The 25820-nt window shown below is 41.0% G+C and overlaps 1 protein-coding gene and 1 long non-coding RNA gene across 4 annotated transcripts; one reads left to right on the top strand and one right to left on the bottom strand.

The window, feature by feature from the left end:
* Window positions 1-3325: 3325 nt before the first annotated feature.
* Window positions 3326-25234, bottom strand: dlg4a (discs, large homolog 4a (Drosophila)). 3 transcript variants are annotated; one of them, XM_085936855.1, is made up of 22 exons: window positions 25102-25234; window positions 19847-20008; window positions 15763-15819; window positions 11137-11190; window positions 10537-10587; window positions 9533-9657; window positions 8806-8975; window positions 8549-8685; window positions 8123-8267; window positions 7804-7943; window positions 7578-7754; window positions 7225-7327; window positions 7023-7137; window positions 6773-6949; window positions 6517-6559; window positions 6411-6438; window positions 5269-5316; window positions 5065-5166; window positions 4754-4926; window positions 4470-4582; window positions 4296-4387; window positions 3326-3432 (listed from the first exon to the last, which is right to left on the bottom strand). In XM_085936855.1, exons 1-22 carry the CDS (start codon window positions 25204-25206, stop codon window positions 3326-3328), a joined length of 2424 nt encoding a protein of 807 aa, XP_085792981.1. In that variant the 5' UTR covers window positions 25207-25234. The 3 variants fall into 3 exon arrangements, with proteins under 3 accessions (XP_085792981.1, XP_085792983.1, XP_085792980.1); XM_085936857.1 differs by having other exon boundaries at window positions 7578-7734; window positions 7808-7943; XM_085936854.1 differs by having other exon boundaries at window positions 7023-7327; window positions 7578-7734; window positions 7808-7943.
* On the top strand, window positions 10113-21116 carry LOC147043536 (uncharacterized). The gene is made up of 3 exons (XR_015068807.1): window positions 10113-10285; window positions 16346-16400; window positions 20544-21116. It is a non-coding gene; the product is annotated as an uncharacterized LOC147043536 (long non-coding RNA).
* Window positions 25235-25820: the final 586 nt, after the last annotated feature.

The following is a 25820-nucleotide window of genomic DNA, read 5'->3' as shown; positions in this document are numbered from 1 at the left end:
AAACTCATTTTTGTTACGGGATGCATTGTAGTTATAGTTTCCTTTGGAGAGCCATCATGACTGCCAACGTCTTGCAGTAGAGACACAACAAACTGACAAATAACTAGTTTTGAAATCAGAGACTATTGAAAACTGTATAGCTTAAAAAGATTAATATGATAAAAATTGCTAGCAATAGCTCTATTCTTAAAAAGTGAAGACAATTTGTAATTTTAGTAATGACACAAAGTAGAGGCAAAATTTGTCTTCTCGGGCCACATAAAATGATGTAGTGGGGCGTATCTGGCCCCCGGGCCTTGAGTTTGACGCATATGGGCTAACTTATAACATCTACAGTGTGTGGCTTTAAAAAAAAATTGATATTTGAAAACAATCGGTGAGGCAACATTTGTAGATAGACAATATAACAATGCCCTAATTCTACAGCATGCAGTAGTTGTGAAAATCTTCTTGCATATTATGTTTGCCTATAGAATACTTCTATTGTGCTTAGTGCATATTTTCTTTTTTTCTTGTAAAAAGTCTTGGCATCAAATGACACTTTTCAAGTTTTGCAGTTATTTGCATTTAAACCAGGAGTTGTGTGTGTGTGTGAGAAGAGTGCAAATGTTCACACCCACACGCTCGCATTATTGTTTCACGTGTTCTCAAAAGGCCTTCCTTCCGTTGTGTGCTTTTGTCAAAGAAAGAAAATGGTTGCTTAGATGAGGGGCTCACAGCATGAGAGTTTACAAACGGAGGAGGAGTGCCCTCCCCTGGTCGCACCGCCAACCGTCAACACAAATCATTTCTATCAAACATAAACAAGTCTTGTGAGTCCATTTTCAAAAGCGTTTTAAATTAATTTTATTATTTCATAGCTAATTTACAACAAGCGCATCACTGAACTGGAACATTTTAATTTGCTCAATATTGTCATTGTTTAAATATAAGTTTTCTGCATCAGTCAACTTTGTTATAATCAATCTTTTCTGTAAAAATTAATATACTTTCTTGTAATATGGAATATCACACTATGATATGGATGGCTGAGAGAGATATTAAGAAATACACGGAACCCTCAAATAATTAAACTGAAAACATTCTGTTCATGGATGTGATTGGATGTTTGCTTTTATATTCGTGTGTGTGTGTGTGTGTGTGTGTGTGTGTGTGTGTGTGTGTGTGTGTGTGTGTGTGTGTGTGTGTGCGTGCGTGTGTGTGTGTTTGTGTGTGTTTGTGTGTGCAGCTGTTTCTCTTTTGGAGCTGTTCAACTGGGCTGTCGTTCTGTTGGATTGAATAGTCGGCATCAATTGTGCAGTGTCCACAGCTAAATCTAAAGCCAGACGGCATCATATTTACAGCAAGACCGCAAAAACCTTCTCAATGTGGAAAATAATACAAAAATATACAGACAATTTCAAATAAATAAATAAAAGTAAAAATTGAGCAAAAAAAAAAAAAAACCCAACAACAATAAATATGACTCAATACTTTACCTGCACTCTTAGAATTCAGTAAAATGAAAAAATAACTCAACACAAATACATGCTCATAAAATCCTTTTTACCTGTGGCATAAAATGCTGTCAGTGCAATAAATAATTTTTAATCTGGACACACGTAGAACTTTCTTTGCATAACATCATAGCCATATTGCACTACATCATGTGCGCGTCCGTGCACGCGTACGCACACCACCCGTTGATCTATCGGAACTGATTGTGGCTGTTCTAAAGGAGACATATTCACATATCATATAATTTATATTTCATCATATTTCACGCACGCGTGCGCACACACTCACACACAAATCTGCATTGTATAGCTGCTTCCATTGGTTTCCAACATATGACTGACACGTCAAATAGTGAGGTCTTCATTTTGGCGTAGCTTTTTGCTGAGGGATTAAATTCCACAAACCAAACTGCAAATTCAAACAAAAGAACCAATGGAACTTTGGATTTTTTTTTTTTTTTTTTTTTACAGACTATAGTCCTGTTAGAAATCGTCATAAAAAAGATATATGTGTATATATTTATATTTGTATATATATATATATTTATATATATATATTGACCATTTATTTGTAACTTAGCTTTAATGTGTGTCACAAGAGGGAGAAAGCAGAGTAGAACTGGAAGCAAGAGAGTAAAAGAAGACATGTACCTCCCAAGCACACACACTCACACACACACGCACACACAAACACCGTGACACCATGGCTTTTAGAACGGCCACTGGAGAAGAGTGTGAACGTCTGTGGCTGAGGGATTGATTTCGGAAGAGTGATGGGACAGTGCTGTTTGTGCCCAGAGAGTGATAACATTCATCCAGGTTTGTGACCAGACAAAGGTCAGAACAGACAGATGCCCCCTCTCCTCCCTCCTCCCTTTGGGTGATTGGTAAAAGCTGAGGTTACAATTTGACATGTGGCGGAGTGTGCGGACGTGTGTGCGTAAGGGGTTAAAATGTGTGTCAAGAGTTTCCCCTCTGCTCACAAGTGACCGTGTCTCTCTTCTCCATCACGAGTCGTGCTTAAAAGCTCGACTTAATTTAAAGACCCTCCCCTTCTTTGTTTCGTGTCCTGTCCTTCCATTGTCTTTGAGGATGCATGCACAATGCATATTCACTTTTTTTTCCTCAATATAATCATTTTCACTAAATAACAGTGCCTTGTAATATTTGACAGGTGATCAGTAAAAGATTAGCCCATAGAAGACTTCTGGTCTCAGCAGCACCCACACTCATTTTCTGTCCTGAAACAAGGCAGAGTGGACTGGTGGATCAATAGCCAGCAGATACAAGTATAGAAAAAATGGGAGAACCAAAGTCTTTTAGGGCACCTTCATTTCAGGTGTAGCCTTGAAAACTATCTGTCTTGTTTTACCTCCAGACTGTTTCAAGACAGATGAGCTACGCATCACTTCACACTTGACACCAAAATGCATCTGGAATATGCCACAAGTAATCACATTGATTCCATTTTGGCGTATGGGAGGACATTTTATAGATACCAAGGAACCAAAACAGAGGTGGTTCCCATCATATTTGCGTAAAAGACATCCGTGTCCCCGCTTTGGGGTGAAATGGCTTTTTAGTTCCAAGTGTGAACGCGGCCTCAGAACTCAGCCGTGAAAGTGGGATACTAATTAAGTCTGTTTCAGTCTAATTACACATTGGTGTCTGTCAGTTATTTTCTGGGATCACTCTCACTGTGTCACTTCCTGCGTTTCTGTTATCCGTCTTCTTCAGTCAAGCACGGACTTTTCTGGAGGCGAGGCTGTTTTGGCTGGCGGTGGAGGGTGGCGTGAGTCGGTAGATGATATGCGGGGGAAGGGAGGGCATCACAGCCTCTCCCGGGTGGGAATCCAAATGTAAGGCCCTGATTGCTCCTCGATCACTGTCTTTACTTTGTGATAGACTTCTTCAAAGCTATCCCCTTCCACAACAGCTGGGGGACAAGAAAAGAGAAAGGAATGAAAAATAAGTTCAAGACTTGAAAGGCTAGTGGATTCTTGGAGTTGTGTGGCCTCATTTCAATTCCTTCAACTGCTGGTATTTGCCCTGAAAATGTCTTTTAAATGTTAAAACATGCTGAGGCCTCTCAAAAGTCATGCGCCCCGAAAATGTAAATGTGAGGTTAATTGCTGCAAAAGGTGCATGTTTTCACATTTGTTGGTGGAGTTGAAAAAAAAAAAAAAAAACTCATATATTACAGCCATCTGGAGTGATCAAATGTAATGAAGTGTAAATGTGTACTCAAACCTGTATTGAAAATCTCTGTTGCATTAAATGAAGCAATTTTATGACTAAAAATGCATTCGGGTGCAGATGCAGATGCGTTCGCGCACGTTTACCATCTGGTCTTGCCTTAATCCAATTTCGCTAGTAAGCATGAAAGATACAATTTTACACCCCCCCCCCCCTCCTCCTTTTTCAAAAAATTTTAACAGGTGCACACATTTTACCTTAACCAAGTAGTAAATTTGGTTTCCATGTGCATGGGAATATTTGTAATTTGTTCAATCATTACTGGTAGGTTTCCCAAAAATTCATAACGTCTATAGTGGATTCATTTTTGTCATATCTACTGTCGGCATAAATAGCTATTGGTGCTATATATATATATTTTTTTTTCCAGCTCTGAATCAAGTGTGCAACCACCTGTTCCTGTTGACTCCCAGTATACATTTTATTTTAAGAATCAATACTTTGACATTTTTATGGTCTGCTCAAACAGCTCACACATAAAATGAAAAATATCCAATCCCAGTACTTTGGTCCATTTTTGGTGTAAAAGTATTCTGCTCTTACCGGAGAAACACTCGAGGAAGTCTTGTTCTAGCTTAAGAGCTCGGTCCATTCCTTTCCTGGCCTGCTCCTCTGTCAGGCGGGTGTTAATTTCTCTGTCCAGACCAGCAAAATAATGTTACAATAATTTATTCAATGTAACTGAAAACATTTTGAACAAAATGCAAGTGTACATACAGAACATTCTCCAGTGACTTAGGCCGAACAAAGATGGCAATAGGATGAAGCTGAGCGGCTTGGAGTCGTCGTACGGCGTTTGCCGACACGTCCAGAATACAGTGTTTCCCTTGCTGTGTGCACAAACAAGCATTTTTAATTGCAAGCTTTAAAAAATTACAACTAAAAAGACCAATCTTTGTCATATACTTCCCAGCATATGTTTCATTGACTGAACTGCCCTTTATATATAAAAAGGTTTTGTAGGAGCATGTTAAAATCACATTTTTGTTCTTATTACGCACCTGTTCAGCCACTTCGCGGACACTCTGGACGCTGGTGCCATACAGATGACTGTTGTACTGGCCCGCTTCGATGAAGCGATGGCTCTGAATATCTTTCTCCATCTGTTCCCTTGATGACACAAAGTGGTAGTCCCGCCCATCCACTTCATACTCCCGTTTCGGGCGTGTGGTGTCTGTTGAGAGAGCAAAAACATTGAATATGATGCATGCTGGCACAAAATGACAGCAAAATCCATTTCCTGGAAGAAAGGCTTGTGTAGATATTTCCCAAAAGTGGCTCTGTGTCAGTGAGTGACAGCGTAATTACTTACGTGGGACACACGAGCCGAACTTATCAGGGAACTCAGACAATAGGTCATCATTTATCCTGTCCTTCACAGGACCCAGAATGATGATGGGCCTCGCATAGTGAACTGATGAAGTCAGAAGAGAGCGCGGACATTCAGCATTCATAGGAAGTGACGATAAAAAGACTTTTATTGCCTAAAGTAATGGACTTGACTTTTCTGTCTTACCTTCCACTTGGGTGACGGTCTCATAACTGTGCGATGTTTTATCTCTCCCTGGTAACATATCAGGGAAGCAATTAGCCAGATTTGTCATCATCATATCATATGACATTCTGGTTTGTGTTGGCATGTGCAAGCTCATTTGTGTGATGGATGTTTAAGAATTACATTCATTTATAACAGGGTGTCAAACTCGGGTTTTTTTTGCGGGCCGCATTGTAGTCAAAGCTTCTTTTTTCCGAGGGCCATTATGACTGTCAACCCAAATAAATGTAGGAGCACCTCATATTATATACTGCAAAAGCTACAAAACAAACTGACAAATAACTCGTTTTCAAATCAGACGAGTAAAAACTAGTCAAATATTTAAAAAAAAGATATTCTTCAAAGTGTTGACAATTTGCAATTCTAGTAATGACACACGAATTTGATGCACAATTTGACTTTGCGGGCCACATAAAATGATGTGGCGGATCGTATCTGGCCCCCGGGCCTTGAGTTTGACACTGTGATTTATAATAAATAATCATAGGAAAGGAGGTGAATATGATTGAGCATTCATCTTCTGATAAGAGTTATGAACTAAGTTGTTCATAATGTAAGTAATAGCTTATGTTTGCACTGGACACTGGATGGGGTTTTTCGGGGGGGGGGGCATGGAGAGGGTGCTGCCCTCACGCCCCCCCTCTAGATCCATCAATGGCTAAATTCATTTACATTTTCCTAGCCATGTGAACAGTACTGAATTTTTGTTTTGTAAATGTCTAGAAAAGGAAGCGGGTAGCACGTCCGCCTCACAGTTAGGAGGGTGCGGGTTCGATTCCACCTCCGGCGTTCCCTGTGTGGAGTTTGCATGTTCTCCCCGTGTCCACGTGGGTTTTCTCCGGGCACTCCGGTTTCCTCCCACATCCCCAAAAAACATGCTTGGTAGGCTTATTGAGCACTCCAAATTGCCCCTAGGTGTGAGTGCGAGTGCGGATGGTTGATTGTCTCTGTGTGCCCTGCGATTGGTCGGCAACCAATACAAGGTGACCCCCCGCCTACTGCCTGATGACGGCTGGGATAGGCAACAGCACACCCGCGACCCCCATGGGGACAAGCGGTACAGAAAATGGATGGATGGATGTCTAGAAAAGGAAGCCAATTACCTTGCGTCATGGTATCCCGACCGTGATCCTACAAAGAAAAAAGTAAAGATTGACACACTAGAAAGGGATGGGAATGAGCCAGTCTCCATTAATGAGCTGAACCTACCCTCTCTTTGGTGTTGCTACGCGACCACTCTTTTCTTTCCACCCTGCAGAGGGTGCAAAGAAGCATATAAAAAGTAAATAAAAGCAGGAATTAAGGAGGGGTTGGTATGAATTATGTGATTATGAATGACAAATCATCTTGGCTGCAGATTATGATGACACAAATGCTCTACTTCATTTCTTCTTATTAACCCTTTAGAATCGGTTAAAAGCCAATGGGCTCGAAACAAATATTTTTTGTCAAGAGCGTGTCTGACCTGTGTTTGCTGGGAATGAAGCCAACCTCCTCAGCCTCGTTCTGGGGGCTGACCTTACGCGCCTGCCACCATTCCTCGTCACCGCAGTCCAGCACATGGAGAACGTCCCCAAAACTAAAGCCAAGCGCCTGACTGAGGAAGCCACAGTCTGCCGTCTTGTCATAGTCAAATAGAGCCCTGTGAATTACAAAAATTGAAATCCTCCATTTTAACCCAAAACACCAAACCCTGATCAGTCCCGGTGATCTACCTGATGTAGAAGCCCCTTTTTGGGTTGCTTCTTAGTGTGGTCGTCCCAGAGCCCATGCTGCTGTTCATCAACTGCTCCCTCAAGTCATGGATCTTTGCTTCAAAACGACTGTACTCTGATAGGCGCACATCAAACAATTTATTTGAGAATCTTGGAAACATTTCTTTGTGGACAGACATAATGGAGTAAAGTTGGACTTTACCGTCTGGCCTGTACTGAGCAATGATGGTCACTGTCTGGCCGGCGTTCTTCAGCGCTGCAGCCGCCTGCTCGTGTGTGGCCATTCGCAGATCCACCCCGTTCACCTGACAAACATATCATACTTACTAAAAAAGACTTAGCATTTGTCACTGGCGGAGCAATGATTTTTTTTTTCCCCTTGGGGTTCCATGGAACCCCCAAAATTCTTCAAAAAGTACTGATAAAGATTCTGTATTTTAAGGGACAGGTAAAAATGTGGAAAATAGTTCTGGCCACGGGGGCCAGTGCCCCTGTAACCACCCCCCCTAGCTCCACCAGTGGTATTTATCAGAAATCTGTTGAACGCAGATTTACACTGAGGATCTGATCGCCCTTGTGTAGCTCTCCACTGAGGTCAGCTGGTCCTCCTGCCAAGATGAACGAGATAAAAATCCCCTCTCCATCTTCCCCACCAACGATATTGAATCCGAGACCCGTGGAGCCTCGGTGAATCAGAACCCGGCGAGGTTCTCTGGAAAAGGAGAACAAAATGAAGGGGAATACGTACTACAAACCTGTTGATGTCATTTCATGACATTTCTAACCTGGGGATGTCATCGTCTCCCATCAGGCCGTGCAGAACAGGTGAAAACCGACTCGGTGAGGTGGGGGTGAGGGCTTGTGGGTAATCTGAGCCAAGATAGTTGGGGTGGCTGAGTTCAGTATCCATGTGGGAATATGCTAGGAAATAGACATTCAAATTAGTCATTTAGATGTTGTGTCCTTGAGCCTCTATTTTTAACTGCTGTTCTAAATTTGGAGTGGCTGTATAATACTGGAAAAGCAATCACCAAAGGCTTGGACATTTCAGTAATAAACAGTTTGAGGACTGTCCAGGATCCCTTTTGAGACAGACTTACTGTTGGTGAGATCTGGAGGGTTATAGGAGTTGGTGAGAAATAGATTGTTGGGCTTGGCCACCCTGAGGTACACCACCTCGGCTGTGTTCTTCAGTGCCCCCACAGCATCTTCATGCATGACATCCTCCAGACACACGTTATTTACCTAAATGTTGACCATCAAATAAAGTTCATCATCAATAATGCCACAAAAGATCATGTGAATGCTTTCTTCCCCTCCTTAACTGTCAAAGTATGCTTGGACTGTTACTGTGCCTGCTGTCCAGCAGATGGCAGTAACGTTCTAATATTGCTAGCGCTCAACATCCCACTCATCTATGAATGTAGGTATGAATGTCTGACCATATACGTGTGTGAATATTTGATGACATGGGCGGTTCTGAAAAATGCTGTTTTCAAATCGTGACATTGAGGTTGGTCACTGACCGCCAGGATCTTATCCCCGATTTGCAGACGCCCATCTTTATGTGCTGCTCCACCTTCTATGATTTTGGTGACATAGATGCTGTTATCTCCTGGTATATGCTGATTTCCCACTCCACCAGCAATACTGAAACCTAGCCCTAAAAATGGGACATCCAAGCAAAGAGGAATGGCTAAACACCTCTGAAAGTACATGTTAGGCATTGTGAAATCACACTTAAAGCCACAAAAGAGTGCCTTCGATCCACATTTGAATCTACCTTTAGGCCCTTTGATAAGTTTGAGCTCAGTGATTTTCTCCGCCGCAGGTTTTCGACGAAGAACGTAGAGCCGGACGATAGCACCTGCTTCCTTAAGAGCCTCCACAGCCTGGCTGTGTGTCACCTCTCTCACGTCGACATCATTCACAAATAGGATGCAGTCGTTCACACTATCAAAGGAAAGAGAGATGCTGAGGTTAGACATTTCAAAATTGAATTAAAATTCCATTTAAAATTACATTTTTTGCTGCACAAAATCGGGTTGTACGAAAAGGAATGGCAGGTAAAAAGTTTCAGTAGTCATGAGTGATGTCAGGAGTCTTCAGACACCAGGAAAATCATGGTACAAATTTTAATTCATTCTCTCTTTGAGAATATTAAGTCCCCTTTCCAAGAGACTATACTTAACTATTCCATTTGCATGTGTTTGATATTGATTTCGTGGCCAGTTCAATTATACTGTGCACAATTTTGTAAGACTTTGCTGAGGGTTGCAGAAAGTTTTGGACATGTCTCTCGAGGGAAACGATCGTTGGTGTATACGCTGGTTTCCACAAAACGGGGAAGTTGAACATTTTTCATTTTTAACTGGCTTTGAAACTCAAATCGATGTCACCTTGAATGTTTTGAATTAATTTTTTTTTAATGAATTTCATTTGAATAAAGTGAATGACTTGACATCCTCCATGGCTCTATCATGTTTGTTGTAAAGCCCCATGTGTATTACCTCAGGCGTCCATCCTGAGCCGCTGCTCCTCCGGGTATGATTTTCGTGATAAAGATGCTCGGGTCGTCGCCCACATGGGGATTGTCGGTTCCCCCTGCTATGCTGAAGCCCAGGCCTGAGTTCCCCTGCAGTAGCAATTACAAGTAAAAACACAGTGAATAATTCATCATGTCAGGGGCATTTGAGTTGAATGAAGATGGTAAGGATCCTGTATCTATTATGTTTTCATGACTTGAGAGGGGACCTGGCATACTTGACTAAATATGAACCAAACAAAATCCCATTTTCCAGATTGTCGACAATCCTTGGAGAAATAATAATAATAAAAAAAAGAACTCCAGTAAGTCAAAAATTTTGACTGTGTCCGTGGTACACCAGCAAAAATCTCTCAAAGTATAACTTCAGGGCAAACCATTTTTCCCATTTCGGAAAATACAAACAATTATTGCTGCTGATGTAATACCACTATTAGCCACAGGACGGCAGACATCTCTCAACAGCGCCTCTTATCCCGAGGCTGAAATTGTGAAGAAGAGCGTGCGGTGGCTGTCATAAGATCGACCTCAAAGTATGAGAATAATATCCATTTCCCCACTGTGTCGACATTTTGTTTGAAGTGCATGAGGATTTAGTAAATTTGTGTCCTCCAAAAATCAGCATATATTTGACGATGAATAGTGTTTTAAACTTAATTGGACATGCGGCTGTTGTGTTGCAGAGGGGGAGACTCATGCAGGTGGTGCAGGACAACAGGTGAGTACGCCAGTCTATTTGTTTGGGGATTTGTATGACATAGAGCAAAAATATGTTTTAGTACAATATTAAAATATAAAGTTTTTACTCATCCAAGTCATGTGTTAACCAGTGCATAAAATGAAATTGTGTTGAATTGTGACAATGTACTAGCCGGAAAAAAAAAAGAATGGAATTGTGCAAAATTATGAAAGTAATTATGCAGAGTCAGATTCATCTTAGGAGACAATAAATTTGTTGTTTGGACTTACTCTCTCCAGTGTGATTTCTTCATATTCGATTTCCCCTTCTGTTCCATTCACCTGGCAATAAAGAGAAGTTATTTGGCTTTCAAGCAAGAATGAGATGCAAACTCATTATTATTATTATTTAAAAAAAAAAAAAAAAAATTTAAAATACTTTTTGTTGGCAACATCATGATGTTGAGGACTTCAGTCTGCTATAATTAACCTTTTTTTTTTAAAAGCATTATTACGACTGGCCCAGTCAGACTGACTGATGAATACCCACATTGTTCAATTTACCATCTGGCTGAATAGCATAACAACTCATCAGTATTACCTCAGCAATTAAAGAGGTCCCAGTGGAAAACAGAATTTAAGAAACTTATATTTGACTTAGAAAACAACTTATTTTCCCAGAGTTGTAGTGGGACAAAAATAATTGTGTGTGTAAAGCCTTTTTCAGAGCTCTCATTTTGTTTACCTTTAATATGCTTGAAATACTTTTGTCTTTATTTTAATGTCAACATCATTGTGGTGACCACCAGTCAAAAAGCAAACGCGCAAAGGAATTTCTGGTGATTTTTCTCATGTTGTCAAGTCATGTTAGAGTTTCGACATGGTCCTTACATATGGCGATCCATCTAGTGTGTCCGTGTTCACAACCACAGGAGGACTATTTCCCTGGAGGGAGAGACAGGGAGAGAAGAGATGCACATTATATAATAGAAAGAATAATGTCAGAAAGTCAAAGACAAGGCAGCTCTCATCAGAATAACCGTGAAACCTTCCATCGTGACGACAAATGGCCATTTCAGCTCTGTGCACCGCTTTCCCCACTTTTTATGGTTGTTACAGTAAGAATAAAGGATAATGAATAATAAGTCACACTCGTTGCTATTATATTTTTCACGGTAGTCAGAGAAATTATTCATGTTAACCACTATTGCCTCAATTCAAAGCCACTGCCTGTATTGTGTATTATTAATGCTGTAAGTGGCTATTTGTACCAAAAAAAAAATGTGACATGTCACGTACTTAGTGTAATTCTCCATGACGGTAAACACACTAAACATGTTGACAAATTAAAAAGAGCACGTGTGTGTGTGTTCCTCCATTTATAATCACCTTTCGTGTATTTCTCATGTCATACTTTCACTGCCTGAGGTGTGATATGTTAAGGATAGAAAGCAGCTATTTATAAACAGTGCCACGCATGTACTGTTTTCCGTCATCTCCTACTAGACTAATTAGTATTTGAACGACGCCATGCATGTAAAGTGCTTCAGAAAGCAATGGCATCAAATCAGCTTGCTGACCTTCACTAACCTGACAGCTCTGACGCGCAACATTAAAACAAAGCCAAGCATTACCTGCAATAGCATAGTTTCTGGTGATGATCATTGAACTATTTTGTTTTTTTATATAAACATTAAGTTATAGTATTTATTTAATAACACTCATTGTGTAGCGTTCATAAAAAATGTCGCTACTTCTGGTTGTACCTTTTCAAAGCGTTCTCACAGACGTTCATTTGGATTTCATGAATGCTTTGCACGTTCCCTCCGCAATATCTGCCATTGATTGATGATCACGATGCTGAGTTAAAGTGCTTAACTATTTGTGCAATGGGTACACTTGGCGTGAATGTTATTTTTCACAGCCATGCATTTACACGTCAGCCGATGAAACGATTTCTGAAATCATTACTTTGAGGGTTGCTGTTATCCTCAAGTTAATGATAACCGTTCAAATTTAGCAATTGCATAAACCATAAATTCAAGTCTCCTGCTGCCTCCACATCATGCTCACTCTACCATTAAAACAGCGCCTGCGCATAGCATCAATGTGTAGCCGTGCATTTGAATTACGTCAAATTCATCCAAGCCAATATGGAGGCAATAACAATGCATGACACTGTGTGTTTATGATTTTCTGCGATCTTTGGTTGCTTTGTCTCATTAGCCCCATCAGAATGAAGTAGCACATTTAAATAACATTAGCGTGCATGTTTGTTTTATGTGCAAATATGTATGTATACATAGTGTCAGAAGCAAATAAACATCCCAAAATATAATACCAATCAACATCAATCGGTTGCCTAATGGGAGTTAAAACGTCTCCACCTCAATTTGTAAAACTCAAATGATGCATCAGAGAGGTGAGTGAAGAAATAACTGCACACCTCACAGTTGGAAGGCCCATTAAGCAGTCAACAAGTTTAATGTTTTCCTTTCAAATACCCAATAAATTACCGCAACAATTAAGCATACAAGCATCGTGGGAAGTACTCAACGTTTCTATGTAGTACAGTAAGAACGGATGTTTTTCCTATTACAGGAGCCGGAATGAGTTAGATAATAGTACCGTAGAGTGAGTCTTGCATTAAGACTGTATAATGAGAAGCACTGTGTGTGTGTGAGGCTTTTTCTGAATGTGTCCTAGTTGTGCCATACCAGGGCAGTTGGGTCATGTCTTTGAGACAATACCATGAAGCTACGTGTGCTGATTTTAGTGCGGGCCGAGTGCATGGCGGGACAGAAGTTAATTTGGGTGTCAAATCAATTCGTTGGCTTACTATGAAATCCAGAGTGCGGAGTGTTAGAAAAGGTGGCATGGTGCATTAATGTGTACCCAGATGGCCACCACCTCCATGTTTGCTGGAATATCACCAACACACAAGTGAAAATTTGACATAAATAGCAGTTGAGTCAGAAGTACACAGTGAATATGATTTAAAAGTGAGGTCGACAATGTGGGGCCTGAACATAAACATTTTCTTTTTTTTAGTTCAATACTGTATATGGCTGCAAATTTAAGAGCCTGTGAAATGGATCATTAGAATCCAACACTCCCACTACCATCAATGGGCAAACAAAACTACATAACCAACCTACCCTAGTATGACATTCTCGTTTCTTGGGTTTCCGTACATTGCTGAAGACCATCATTTTAGCATACCACACAGTCATGAACATTTGACCTGAATGGTCTGAATGGTGCTTGAGTTAAGCCCAAATCTCAAAAACGACACAGCCACTCAGTATTGTGTGTCGCTTGATTTAAAAAAAAAAAAAAAAAACAGCGTGTAAGCATTAATACAAAGCGATCATTCATTGGGTTCCATAGCAATGTATCTAAGTTCATGTCGATAGTATAGAACTTTGGGCAGAACATGGACCTCAAGTGAGCATGACCCATTTAGTGTTTTCCCTCTTTCTTGCCGCTAGTATAGACCTCATCTGCAGCTCTCAAAACAACAGCTTGAGCTTTGCAAATTCCCCTTCCCAGATATGCCTCATGGCTATTATCCGAGTCCAAGACGTCCTGTCTTAAGAAGTCACCCATCCAGAGAAGAAATCTAATCCCTGACGTCCTCCATCATCCATATCAGTGATAGCGACGTCGTTCTGATGCCGGTCTCTGCTCGGTGAAAAATGAACTTAATGCTTTCTACCGCTATACTGTACTTTCCTCCGCCCCTCCCGTGGCGCCGAGGCAAAGAGGAGCAAGCAGGGTATTTTGATGGCAATTACTTGAATGTCTTTCCATAAAATGTGAGAGGAGGAGATCTACAACAAAAATACTATTTTAAATCAGGGTAAAATTTGCACATACATGCAAAATATGCATTTTTAATGTATTTCTTTTTCATATTTTTTTCCCGTATAATTATAAAAGATCCAGTATGCTTTTGATATTTTGGGATTGTGAAAAAAAAGTACTGTACCCATTGATCATCCTTATATAAAAAGGACAAGCTGTCAGCTGACGTTGTGATTTTATTAGCGAAAAATCCTCCTCCTTACCTTTCCAGTTGTCACTGTGCGGGCCGGGCCCTCTCTATCTCTTCTGTCATTCATACAACGTGAGCGGTTCTCATCCCATCCGTTTTCATGCATACTTATGCCCTTCCCTTCCCAACGGACCTGGACTGCTGCCGCACAGTAATTACACTGAAGCTTCAGGGACATCTTTAAACATTTATTAAAGAAAAGTAAGGAGGACGAGGAAAATGAAGAGAGACAGCAGACACAGGACGACAAAAGTGCAGAGCAGGGAGGGGATGGTATCATCCAACTCTCTTGGGGAAATGCTATAGAAGCCTGGAATTAAAGATGGATGTCAGAAACATCTGTAAAGGGTTGACAGCCTTTGAGGATGATTTGCGTGGAAAATTATTCAATTCTTTTTTTTTTCTCTCTTGGAACTACCGTGTTTTACATCCCTTGTACATTGAAAAAGACAGAGTAAGATAAGAAAAGCTGCCAACTGGTTCTCTATTATTTCAACCACACACTCATTGTCCTATATTATGACTGATTGCTTTTTGAAGTTAAACCAGATGTTGGGTTGAGAGTTGTTGTTTGCTGAGAGCCTCCTGGCTGTAAATCAATGAGGTGCTGGCGAGCAATAAAGCCACAGAGTGACGACACCACCTACACACTAACGCCCGCCGCCACAGGAGTACTACACCAGCTGCAATGGTGCCCACGCACATACTGCAATGCATCACAGAGTCATTGAGTGCCTTCTTGGCTTTGTCAGAGAAAGAGGAAGCATGTGTGAAATTCATAATATCCATTACTCGCCGTTGCGTATCACCGTAGTGGAGTAGTCGATTATTATTATTTTATTTCAAAAAATAAAAAAACATGGAAGATGAGATTAACACCACCTGTGTTTGATTCTGATATGTTTATTATGAGATGATAATAATGATCTGCTCAAGGTCAGGAAAGCCACTTTGCGTGCTCAAACACTGACATCTAGAGGTTAATGTGCAATTTGCAATCAAGATTATTGATGTTTTTGGCTTTAAAACACAGACAGGCTAGGGACGTTTGAAAAGGTGACCCCTGGGAGATTTGTTCCATCGTTTTTCTTTCCACTAACGTGCTCATCAACATATTTGACGATTTCTTCGGACGTGCAACGTTACCCAGAGTAAACTTTTAAATACATGCGTACTATTGTGACAATCCTGCATTTCACACACTTCACCGCAGAGAAGACATTTGATTTCGCACAATATAAAAACATGACGTCTATGGTAGCTTAATGGATGAGCGAGTGAGTAGGGGCACTGTGACACAACCATCAAAAAGATGACCTCATCCTTACAGATAAATATCTTGCGATAATGGACGATGATTACATGAAGTGACTCGACTGAAGAAACGAGCAGACATGCAAGTCTGGACAGTGACAATACAGTAATGACAATTTCCAGGCTCTCAGGCTTTGTGCTCTTACCAGTGTGGAAACAGCAGAGGTGTACATTGGAGTGTGTCCTGTAGACATCAACACTGGCTGCAAAACAAGGAAAGGGGAGAGGATAATTGTGCAGGACATGCGGGTGGGCTCTGGGATGGGGGAGAACAAAGGCTTGTTTTATGTTTTAATTTAACAGAGCGGATGCTGACAGCTTCATGTCGCAGTGAGCTCTCAGCAAAAAATGTTGGAAAGCAGGTCACCAGAGCTGATACAAGAACTGCGATCGGCTGCTATAAATATTGATGAAGGCTATCATTAAAATCCATGAAATATTATATTGCTCCCCAAGTTGCTAGCTCGGACTGCGCCCCTTTCAATCTTAACGTATTCTCTGCTATATATGCAGTTATTATTTTTTTTTAATCACAGATTGTGGTTCAAAAAAGCCCTTGTACTGATTATCATGAATTAGTTATACATTTCACATCGGAACCTTTAAAGTTGATGAAGTTGGAATTTGACCAACATCTCTAATAAAATATGACTCCATATACCATCAAGCAGATATCTCACAGTTTGGCCAGTGTTTAAGGACTAACCATACAAATCTATTTTTCCCTAGTATTTCAAAGCGGACCAGCATAAATGGCACAATGTACCTCAGAGACATCTGTAACGTAAGTAACATTTACGCTATGCCTTTGACATTAACGTGAAGACTTGAGTGTTTTTTACTGTTTCCTCGTGTAAACTGTGTGTTCCCATACATAATGTAGGACTTTTTTAAGTGTTTCTTCCAACCTGCCTTAAATTGAACCCCCAGAGACCAATGCATCCTTATCTTGGCCTCGCATATTCTCAATTGGCTTCTCACTATAACCCTTTTTTCTCGTGCCAAATGCGAGCCCATACTTATTTATGTCTTTGCCCTTACTGTTTCCAAGATGTCATCACCTCCTAATTAAACTACACTCTACTGTTCAACATTCAAATCCGAAAGTCTGGGCAGGCAGTATGAAGCTGATTTATTGTGTTTTAATGGCCTCTAAGATGTTTCATCACACACAATAACCGTGTGTTTAATTTTTAGGGTTGGAACTTGGATTGTAATTTGCATTTTTATCTTTTAACTTTGCTACCAACTAGCAAGAGAGTTATATAGGGAACATCTGATCTCACAAATTCAATTGAAAATCATTGATAAGATAAAATATGGACCTTTTCCCCAAATTACTATGTATTATTTGTCATAAACTAAATTGTTATTAAGCAGGTTCAAGGAGGTGTTGGCGCAATGCAAAGGGGGAGGAGAATCTTACAAATCAATCGGCTTGTGTGAAACTAGAATAGGGGAAATAGGCTGCATGCAGGAAAGGGAAACCAGTAATTCACAAACTATTTGCAAAACAGCAATAAAAAGCGCACCAAGCATGCAACAAATCTGTACGGAAAGTCCGTGGCCTGGCACCTAGGGGTCCAAGTATATTTCAGGGGGAGGGGCCATTGCCCTCCACGACCCCTCCTCTAGTTCCGCCACTGAGTGGACTGCGCTAAATTGTCGGCAGGTGGCTGCATATTATGTGTATGCAAGCACACCTTAAAGTTAATCACTTTTGCGTCAGTGCTTTGTTGTGGGCTATCAAATGCCTCATTATACTGCAATGTCGAGCGTTTTAATGGATTCTAATAAAAGCATCGGAACGGGCATGTTAGAAAAAAGTGCTTTGGCCTGATTTGACTGTCTACCCCGTTATAATAATGGAGTGAAGAGCGTGAAATTGTACGTATTAGTGTTGAATTGGTGTAAAATAGCTGTGTTATGGAGCTGAATATTTGGGAATAGCATGTAAATGAATAATTAGCATGGATTTATAGAATTACCGTACGTCCAAGTTTAGTGCAGGAGACAAATCAGGTTTGTGGTAATTAACGGAATATCACAGACACTGCTCCATTATTTATCACTCATAGTTTCTTTCCATTAAAAGACCAAAATCATCAACTTTTTTTTTTTTCCTGCTGGCCTCTCCAAATTGTCAACTTCCTTTTCTTTGGGCTCTCTTCCGTGAAGTTTTTGCTTCCTGCTGACCACACAGAAATACATACCATACCCGGTGTCACAGCGTGTATAAGGAACAGCAAAGTAGCTCTCAATCACATCTAGTGTTAAACAATGCCGCATTTCCCAAGTAGACTCACACATGCAGAGAGAAGAAATACATTTTTGGTACCACTCGCCGCTGGTAGGAATGAATGACTCATGTAATAGATTTGAAATACTCTGTGGCACACAGCACAGAGTGACAGAATTAAATTAAATAGACTTTGATTATCCGTTAATAGTCGATTTTAGGGAAAGAAGCACGTCTCCCCCCCATGTAGCCATTATAAATGGTGCACCTCTCATCTTGGAGTAATTACTGATTCCGCAGTTCGGTGCTGGATGACAACCTCCCCTAAGATTAAGGGAATTAATCAAGCCGCCAAGAAACATTGGTAAGGGACATTGTATTTTGTACCTTTTCAAAAGACTTAAATCAGGCAAAAAGATCTTTTTGTCCACATTTTATTACTTTTAATATTTTTGCCACCATGTGTGTCCAGTACACTTTGGAATAATGTGACTCAAGTCAAAATAGTCCGCAAAATTAGTTCAGTAAGATTTCAGTGAAAAAGCTACGATAAATGCTTAGTGACCTATAATTTGAAAGAAATCAAACACTGGCCATTTTTTATTTTTTACATTGGATGTGATTACTCCCACAGCGGCGGAACCCCCCTCTTGCAGATTGGACAGCCTGTATACAAAGCCACGTACATACTAGGATCAAATTATTATTATTTTTAATCAATTTTACAGCGGGCTAGTTTTCTTATTTGCTCCTAATTCATCCTTGCACACAGATGTGATGTAAATTAAAATGACATTAAAAAGAGACTAGCCTGATGCACGGTGTCCACTAATGAGCTGCTATCTGAGTTCCCAATGCTAGTTACTCACATTGCTGCCAGTTTGACAGCTTTTCACCAACTGCCTCACAGCAGCCCGCAGGACAAAGCGCAACGACCACTGCAGCTCAACCTGATTTAAGTAGCCGGGGCAGAACTCAGTGTGTCTCTCTGCTCATTTAAAAAAAAGAGACAATAATGGACATATTTGCTTCTTTGTGATAACACAGTCCCACGTGAATCATAAATAAAAACTTATTGTAGAAAGATGAACATTTAAAACCAGTTCCAGGTGTTTAGCAACACAAATTGGCACGTGAAATTGATATTTATGAAGTGGGCTTCATAGCTTGCACGTATCCTGCATTGTCAACAAAGTGACAGCAATCATGTTTCTATTGATGCCAGTTTGCTTTGGTGTCTAGTTGCATTTGCATTTCAAGTTGTGGCAGTGTGTCAAATTAATATCACACGGCAGTTTGCTGTCTGTAGAAGGAACCAAAGAGATTTTCGTCCGTTTGTGCCACAATGTGGAAAGTTAGGAATATTGTAAATGTCTTACAGTGCAATGCTATTCAAAAGCAGCATTGACAGCCACCAAGGCCAAAACCTTGACCTAGATTAAAATTAGATCCATTACACTCTTGCAAAGTTGTATTAGTAATGAATTCATTATTGGAGCAGCTATAAAGTGTTGATTGTTTTAGCTTGCACGGCTTTCCACCTTTCAACCTATTAAAATAAATGAAGCTTTGACTAATATTTCCTGACCGCTTCTCATGTTGCCTTGCACTTTGATTATCCTGCTGTTAAGCTGCCATATCAGATATGCTTTTATGTGATTATGATCCTAATGCACATTCAAAAGAATTGAAACTGCAAAGTTACTTTTTAATGCAGTATTATGTTAGAAACTTACACTATCATGTTATAGCTACCGGAAAAGTGCTGAGACTTTTAATGACTGGTAGAATATCAACTTAGATTTGTTGTAGTGAACATCATTGGGTACATCTAAAATATTTCAATTGGATAGTTTATGCTCTTGTCGTCTTTATGTCTATGCTGCACAATACACGGTCCACAATTGCTGACTTGCAAGCTGATGACTTGAGCTGTTGTCATAGTGTTAGGTATTGATCAACAACTATAAGCTGGTGTGTGTCGTCCTCACCTTGACAGGAGAGATATGTGTGTGTGGCGTGTAGCCATGTATGGCCTCCATGGCAGCGAGGTTCTTGTCGCTCATGTGCAGCATTTCGGCACTTTTTCCTGGAGCCAGATGTGCTGGACTGTGCTCCAAGGGGGGCGTCTCCTCATCCTGGTACCTGTACTTCTGCAGAAACGAGGACAAAAAAGTGAAACTCGATTAAAAAAAATAAATAAAGCAGCTTCAAAAAAAGAATTTCGATTTTAGTTTTGGGGACTTCAGCATAATGCATGTACGGGATGTCTCCAATTGAAGTTATTTGATCTGGCAAGGCGGCGTCCTCCACAACCTCACGGAGCATGCAGCGCCGTGACTCATGCAGCACTTCAGTCCAGATCATGCGTGTTCTTCCCCGTAAAATTACCCCCCACAATTCCCTGCTGGTAGCCCACACATGGGCAGCCGGCCAGCAGCCTACCGTGTTCAATACACACGGCAGATTTTGTCGGAGGTGTGATGACCGAAAAATCTGTAGGCAGCATTTTTTTTTTCATCACGAGTGTCAAAAGGTGGGCAGTGTCACAGTGGAGAACAGCCACATTTGTCCTTTTAGCTTGGCATTTGTGTTTGGATACGCCCGTTACAAAAAAATTGAAAGGTACCATCTGAATATTGTCTGATGGTGAGCTCACTCAGTCTCTTTTCTTTTTTTTGGACGCAGGCAAAGAAGGGGCTACATGATCGAGGCCCATCTCAGACAGGCTGCCTAGCAACCAGAGCAGAACAGAGATTGCAGTGCCACAGTTGGGGGGTGCCAGCATAGGGCTTGGATCGCATTTCACTGAGACAGCAAGTAAGGCAAGGAGGGGGAAAGAGGTGGGTGGAGGAGGCTGGCGGGGGATGCTTGCAAATGACAATTGACAAATTGAAGCAGAAAACAACAGCGCAGCAACCACAAAGACTATTATTTGTTGTTGGTGTTGCCATAATTCACAGCTGATTTTTCATTCAATACAAAAATGTTTTTTCGCACATCTTTTTTTTTTTTTCCACCATCATCTCTTAATTAGAAACCCTGCCTAGCAACAGTAAATTGAGTCTGTAGAATAAAAATGTAAACAAAGCAATTTAATGACACAAGCCACAACACAAATTGCCTGAAGCATTTTGGTGCCTGCCCCTTTGCTGCATGATCAACCATCACGCTGCCATGTTGCCTTCTGTCCCACGAGTGGGGGAGGTGGCAGTTGATGCTGTGCGCTTCCCCGTACGCTGTAACTTGGGTTGGGGCTTGAGGTGCATTTGTGCGTCATGGAAACATAACATCTAACACACCTCTTTATTTCATTTTTACAAGAAATAAAAAGCAAATACTTAAAACGATTGAAGACAGATTTGTGAATGCCAAATGTCTTTAAACAGCTTTTTGTTGACTTCTGATGTCATTTACACTCACTCACATGAATCGAGCGTGTCAATACGTGCAGTGCAAAGGCTATAATCAGATTTAATTACTATAATTGGACCTCCTATGCGGGAACAGTTTCCCATGGTTCTTGCTTATGCAAGGAAGTACGTTAATTACACTTAAAATATCCCTTCATTGAATTATGATCTCATCAGAGCGGGAAACCTCTGCTTCTTAAAAGAATAATCTCGTAAAGGTCACTGTAGATGTCTTCGCAGCAAGCATTTGCATGTATTGTGATAATATTTCTACGCAGAGAGCCCGAATCAGCCTTTCCCTTAATGGTTCGATGACTTAACGTAATGTAGAGCAAATGTCAGATGCTATCTTCCGTCATCTTAGTTTGTAATTCAAGGAGCGAGCTTGAGTTTTTAGATGACGGACGGTGGTGGAGGAAGGAAACTAAAGCTTACCCTCGCAGGCAAGTAATTTGTCTTCACACCGCATATGTTAAAATATGCATTACTTTGGGGAAAAAACTACACAAAATAACTATTATTAATTGAAACAACTACTGCTAGGATGAGTGTTTGGGGAAGTACTTTTCAAGTACAGTGGAGTCTCGGTTTTCGAACACAATCCGTTCCAGAAGGCTGTTGGAGAAGTGAATCATTTGAATTCCGAATCATGTTTTCCCATTACAAATAATGGAAAAACACTTTAATCCGTTCCAAGCAACAAAAATAAATAAATAAATAAATAAATAAAGAAACCGTCATTTTTTCATTTGCGCATTTTTGTTCAGAATTCATCAATTACAGCCACTATTAAAAATTCTATTGAGTTGTGTCTAGTCATATCAATGGGAAACAGTTTCAAGATGATTAATCTTTTCTCTTTTTCCATATCACAAAAAAATGGCATTACAACAAGGGTGTGTCTTTTTTTACAAGACTTTTATAGCCTCTGTAGTTTTTTTTGTATTGTGACTCCATCCTTTCCTTTTTACTGCCAATCCTGTCCTCAGTATATTTTCAATGTCTTCTCAACATGATAGCAATTTTCAGTTGCCAACCATCACCTTACCAGCCAACAGTACATTTTTTTTTTTTTTTTATGTAGACGTGAGCCTCACGAGGACAGGCGATCCACTCATCCTCTGCCAGTGCTACCTTCAGACTATTCTCCAAGGTGTTTCGGCACAACACTTTGACAAGTGTTAGTCTTGGCGTAGCTATGTGAGGCACAACAACACACTTTGCATTCACCATGGGCTGAAATACTTCATGGCAGGATTTCCTACCAATCTCTGATTTTGATTGCAAAAAGATGCTTCTACCTTAATTATGTACACTTGACACATTCGCACTTCGCTGCAAGTCCATTGGTCTGCGGTTGCGTGATAAGAAAGAAGCTCTTTGATGCAGCCAGCCGATTAGTCTCTGTCAGCACACTGAACTTTAATAAGATGCACGTCTCTTATTGGCTGCCTATGCACAAGCACGAAGAAGTCAGGAGTTCACTTCAAGCATCTGGGAGAATGCAGCGTAATAGATAATCACGTTGCTATTAGAATGACAAATGAGTGGACATGGATGTACTTACTGTACAAGCAAACTGTGAAATCTGTCTAAGAATGGATTATATTAGAGATAGCAACATTGCTGTGAGTCATTTCCAATTAATTTAGCAAAAAAAAAAAAAAAAGGCAAATGTGTTGCACTGCAAAAGAGAAAATCTGTTTTGATGTATACACAATCATGCAACACAAAACATTATTTACAATTATCAAAAGAGTACCTCATTGCCGTGGGTAGCTACTTTGCAGGGTTTCTATTTTAAAAAGCAAGCACCATTTATTTCCAGAGCTCTTAACCCGTGTTACTTGCTCCTGTGAGCTGCAAGGAACAGCTGTAGTGTTTGATAGCAGATGAAGTGGAAAGAACAAGTTAAGGAGGTAGAGGTGACCCTGCATGGTTCAGACGTAGACATGAACTGAATCAGTAAATATGCGCTGCCACTCATTCCTCTTGCTGCTTCTCAGGCTGTCACAGTTGAAGCCGACAGCAAGCCGGGCTGAATCCATATGACGCTGTAAAATAATGACGTCATCCCAGTGATTGATATGTACTTTATAGCTAGCTTGTGATATTTAAATCCCCATGACTCTTGGTGATTTCATTGTTTGTCTGACACCGGGGTCACCGCCTTGCCCATTTTCCAGTCAAACTATACCCGAATCGATCCTGAGAGTAAGGTGATCATTGATCTGGATCTCGAGATGACAACGCGTTGATCTGAGCCTTAAATCGTTAAAATGCATTAATACGCCGTTTCAACTCGATCCTCGTCTTCTTCGAGACAGAGCACTGCGCCGTATTGTATCTTTAAAGACACACTTAAGCAGGACAGTCCGTCTTCATTAAACCTTGTGCAGCCCATCAATGAGCATTAAGCATAAGAGAGGCCATTAAAGCACTCATGAATGCTTCAAGACACACCAAAGACCCTTTTAATTAAGATCTGGAATATAAGATGACTGAGAGGCTCCATCCAGCAACAATTATGTAAGCAACCTTGGCAAAGACGTCCCGGGATTATTGTGCACATTTGCACCAAACAAGCAGAATAGAGGATAGTTGTAAACAGTACATGGTCGCCCTGCAATATATTGTTGATACGTGATGTCCCAAAAGACTCGGTCAAACACGGTAGCAGCAATAACAACCCACAACGGGACCACAACAGACTGGCCATAATCTATTAGGTTGCTGGGTGCATAATGAGTAGAGCAGAACCTCTAAATGTATATGTAGGTATACAAAAAGGATGTGAAAATAAACTGAAATAATGTGTTTGCACAAGTGTGCACACCCTCTTATAAGAGAGATGTGGCAATGTTCAGAATGAAGCAATCCAAACGTATGTTAAATGGGATCAGCACATAGGTGGTAGCCACTTTTAGCTTTGACCCAAGACCTATGAATTTGTGTTTGGTGATTCCACGTATTGTGGAAAACGATTTCCTCCCACTAGCATTAGTTGGCCGTTTATAATGCAAAGTAGGCTGCATACAATACACACAATGTATATGAAGTATGAAGTACAGTAAATACGAATTCCATATTCCACTTATACGCATCAATATTGTTCAACTTCCCGATACTGAGAGTACCTAACCCGAACCCACCCACCACATTACATAGACAGACTACCAAAGTGGGCAACCTGGATTTTAGGACCAAAAAAAAAGGCCATCATCTCCTACTTACCAATAAGTCAAAGTTCTGACTGGAAATGCACAGCTTAACATAATGGGCTGTTATTCATTGTCACAGATATAAAGCAGCTGCCTGCTTCAGATTCCCCCTTGGGCCATAAGAGAAAAGAGGAGGAGTGTTCTGGTTATCTGATTCCAAGGAGGGATAAAGCCTCTCTCATATAGGCTCTCCTTGCATGGTGATGAAGGATATTGAAGTGGCTTTGGGCTAGACAATGTGCATCTCCCAAGGTCAAAAAATCATGTCATGCAGTTTCCCTCTGCTATGATGCAAACCTAAATGTGGACCAGTCAGCATGAATAGCTCCGCTTAGCCCTGAAGGACCTAACCTACTATGGAGAAAGTGATTTCATTCATTGCAGGGAACTAGCAACTGCTACGTGCAGGTTTAAACCCCGGTCAGCCTTGAACATTTGCTCACAAGCTCTCCGGCATGTGAGATGGCAATCACACTCTCCAAAAAAAAACAAAAAAAAAAAAACGGCCGCATTGCACGGAATCCTCCCCAGTAAATTGACCTGACGGCGGGCGTTGGTGCAGCCAGCGTTCAGCAGCGCGTCCGTTGCATGCACCCCCGGGGCTCACCTTACCTTACATCCGAACATGAGCGACAGCGTCCGGTTGCTGCAGATGACCTTACACTGGCACATGACCGGCGAGAGACACTTTAAATTCCTGATATTAGGCAGAGACATCCGTCCGACGCCTCACATTCACACCGCTTCTCTGTCCGCCGCTGCTACCGCCGCCGCGAGACGATCGCCGGAGAGCCGTGGAAGTGTGTGGGGGTGGGGGTCGGGGGTGGTCCCTGACGTGCTCGCTCTTTCTATTCATTTACAGAAAGTTTACGGGAATCAAACGAGGAAGATTTCAGGAGCCGGTTAACCATAAACAGCACACACAGCAAGCTGTTTTTGCAGTTGTATTTTTTTTTAAATTATTGTTATTATTATTAAATCACACCGCTGTAAGTTGAACGATTTGTTTCTGTCGCTGTTAGAAATGGGATAACTGCGCCCCCTGTTGGCTCAGTAGTTGCTAGTGTAGGTGGAGCTGTCCGTGGTGCTGAAAGACAAAGTGCCTTCATGTGGTGTGTCTACTTTAGTGATTGAGGTGAACCCCGCTGGCATTCATTAGCGTGCTCGCTCAAGGTGGCGTCCACCTAGCCTTTAATAAATGAGTCCAAGAGTGTCAGTAACACACACTCACCATTCCACAAAGGTGATGCATTAAGCTACTTTGGTGTTTGCCCACACCGCAGTGAATGTGAGAGCTGTAATGTTCTTGAAATACCTGCTTTTGAAAGTGT

The sequence above is a fragment of the Syngnathus leptorhynchus genome, chromosome 17, assembly GCF_054491065.1.
Source record: "Syngnathus leptorhynchus isolate UIUO chromosome 17, UIUO_Slep, whole genome shotgun sequence".
NCBI classification, from domain to species: Eukaryota; Metazoa; Chordata; class Actinopteri; order Syngnathiformes; family Syngnathidae; genus Syngnathus; species Syngnathus leptorhynchus.
This window is presented reverse-complemented; position numbering and strand designations above follow the sequence as displayed.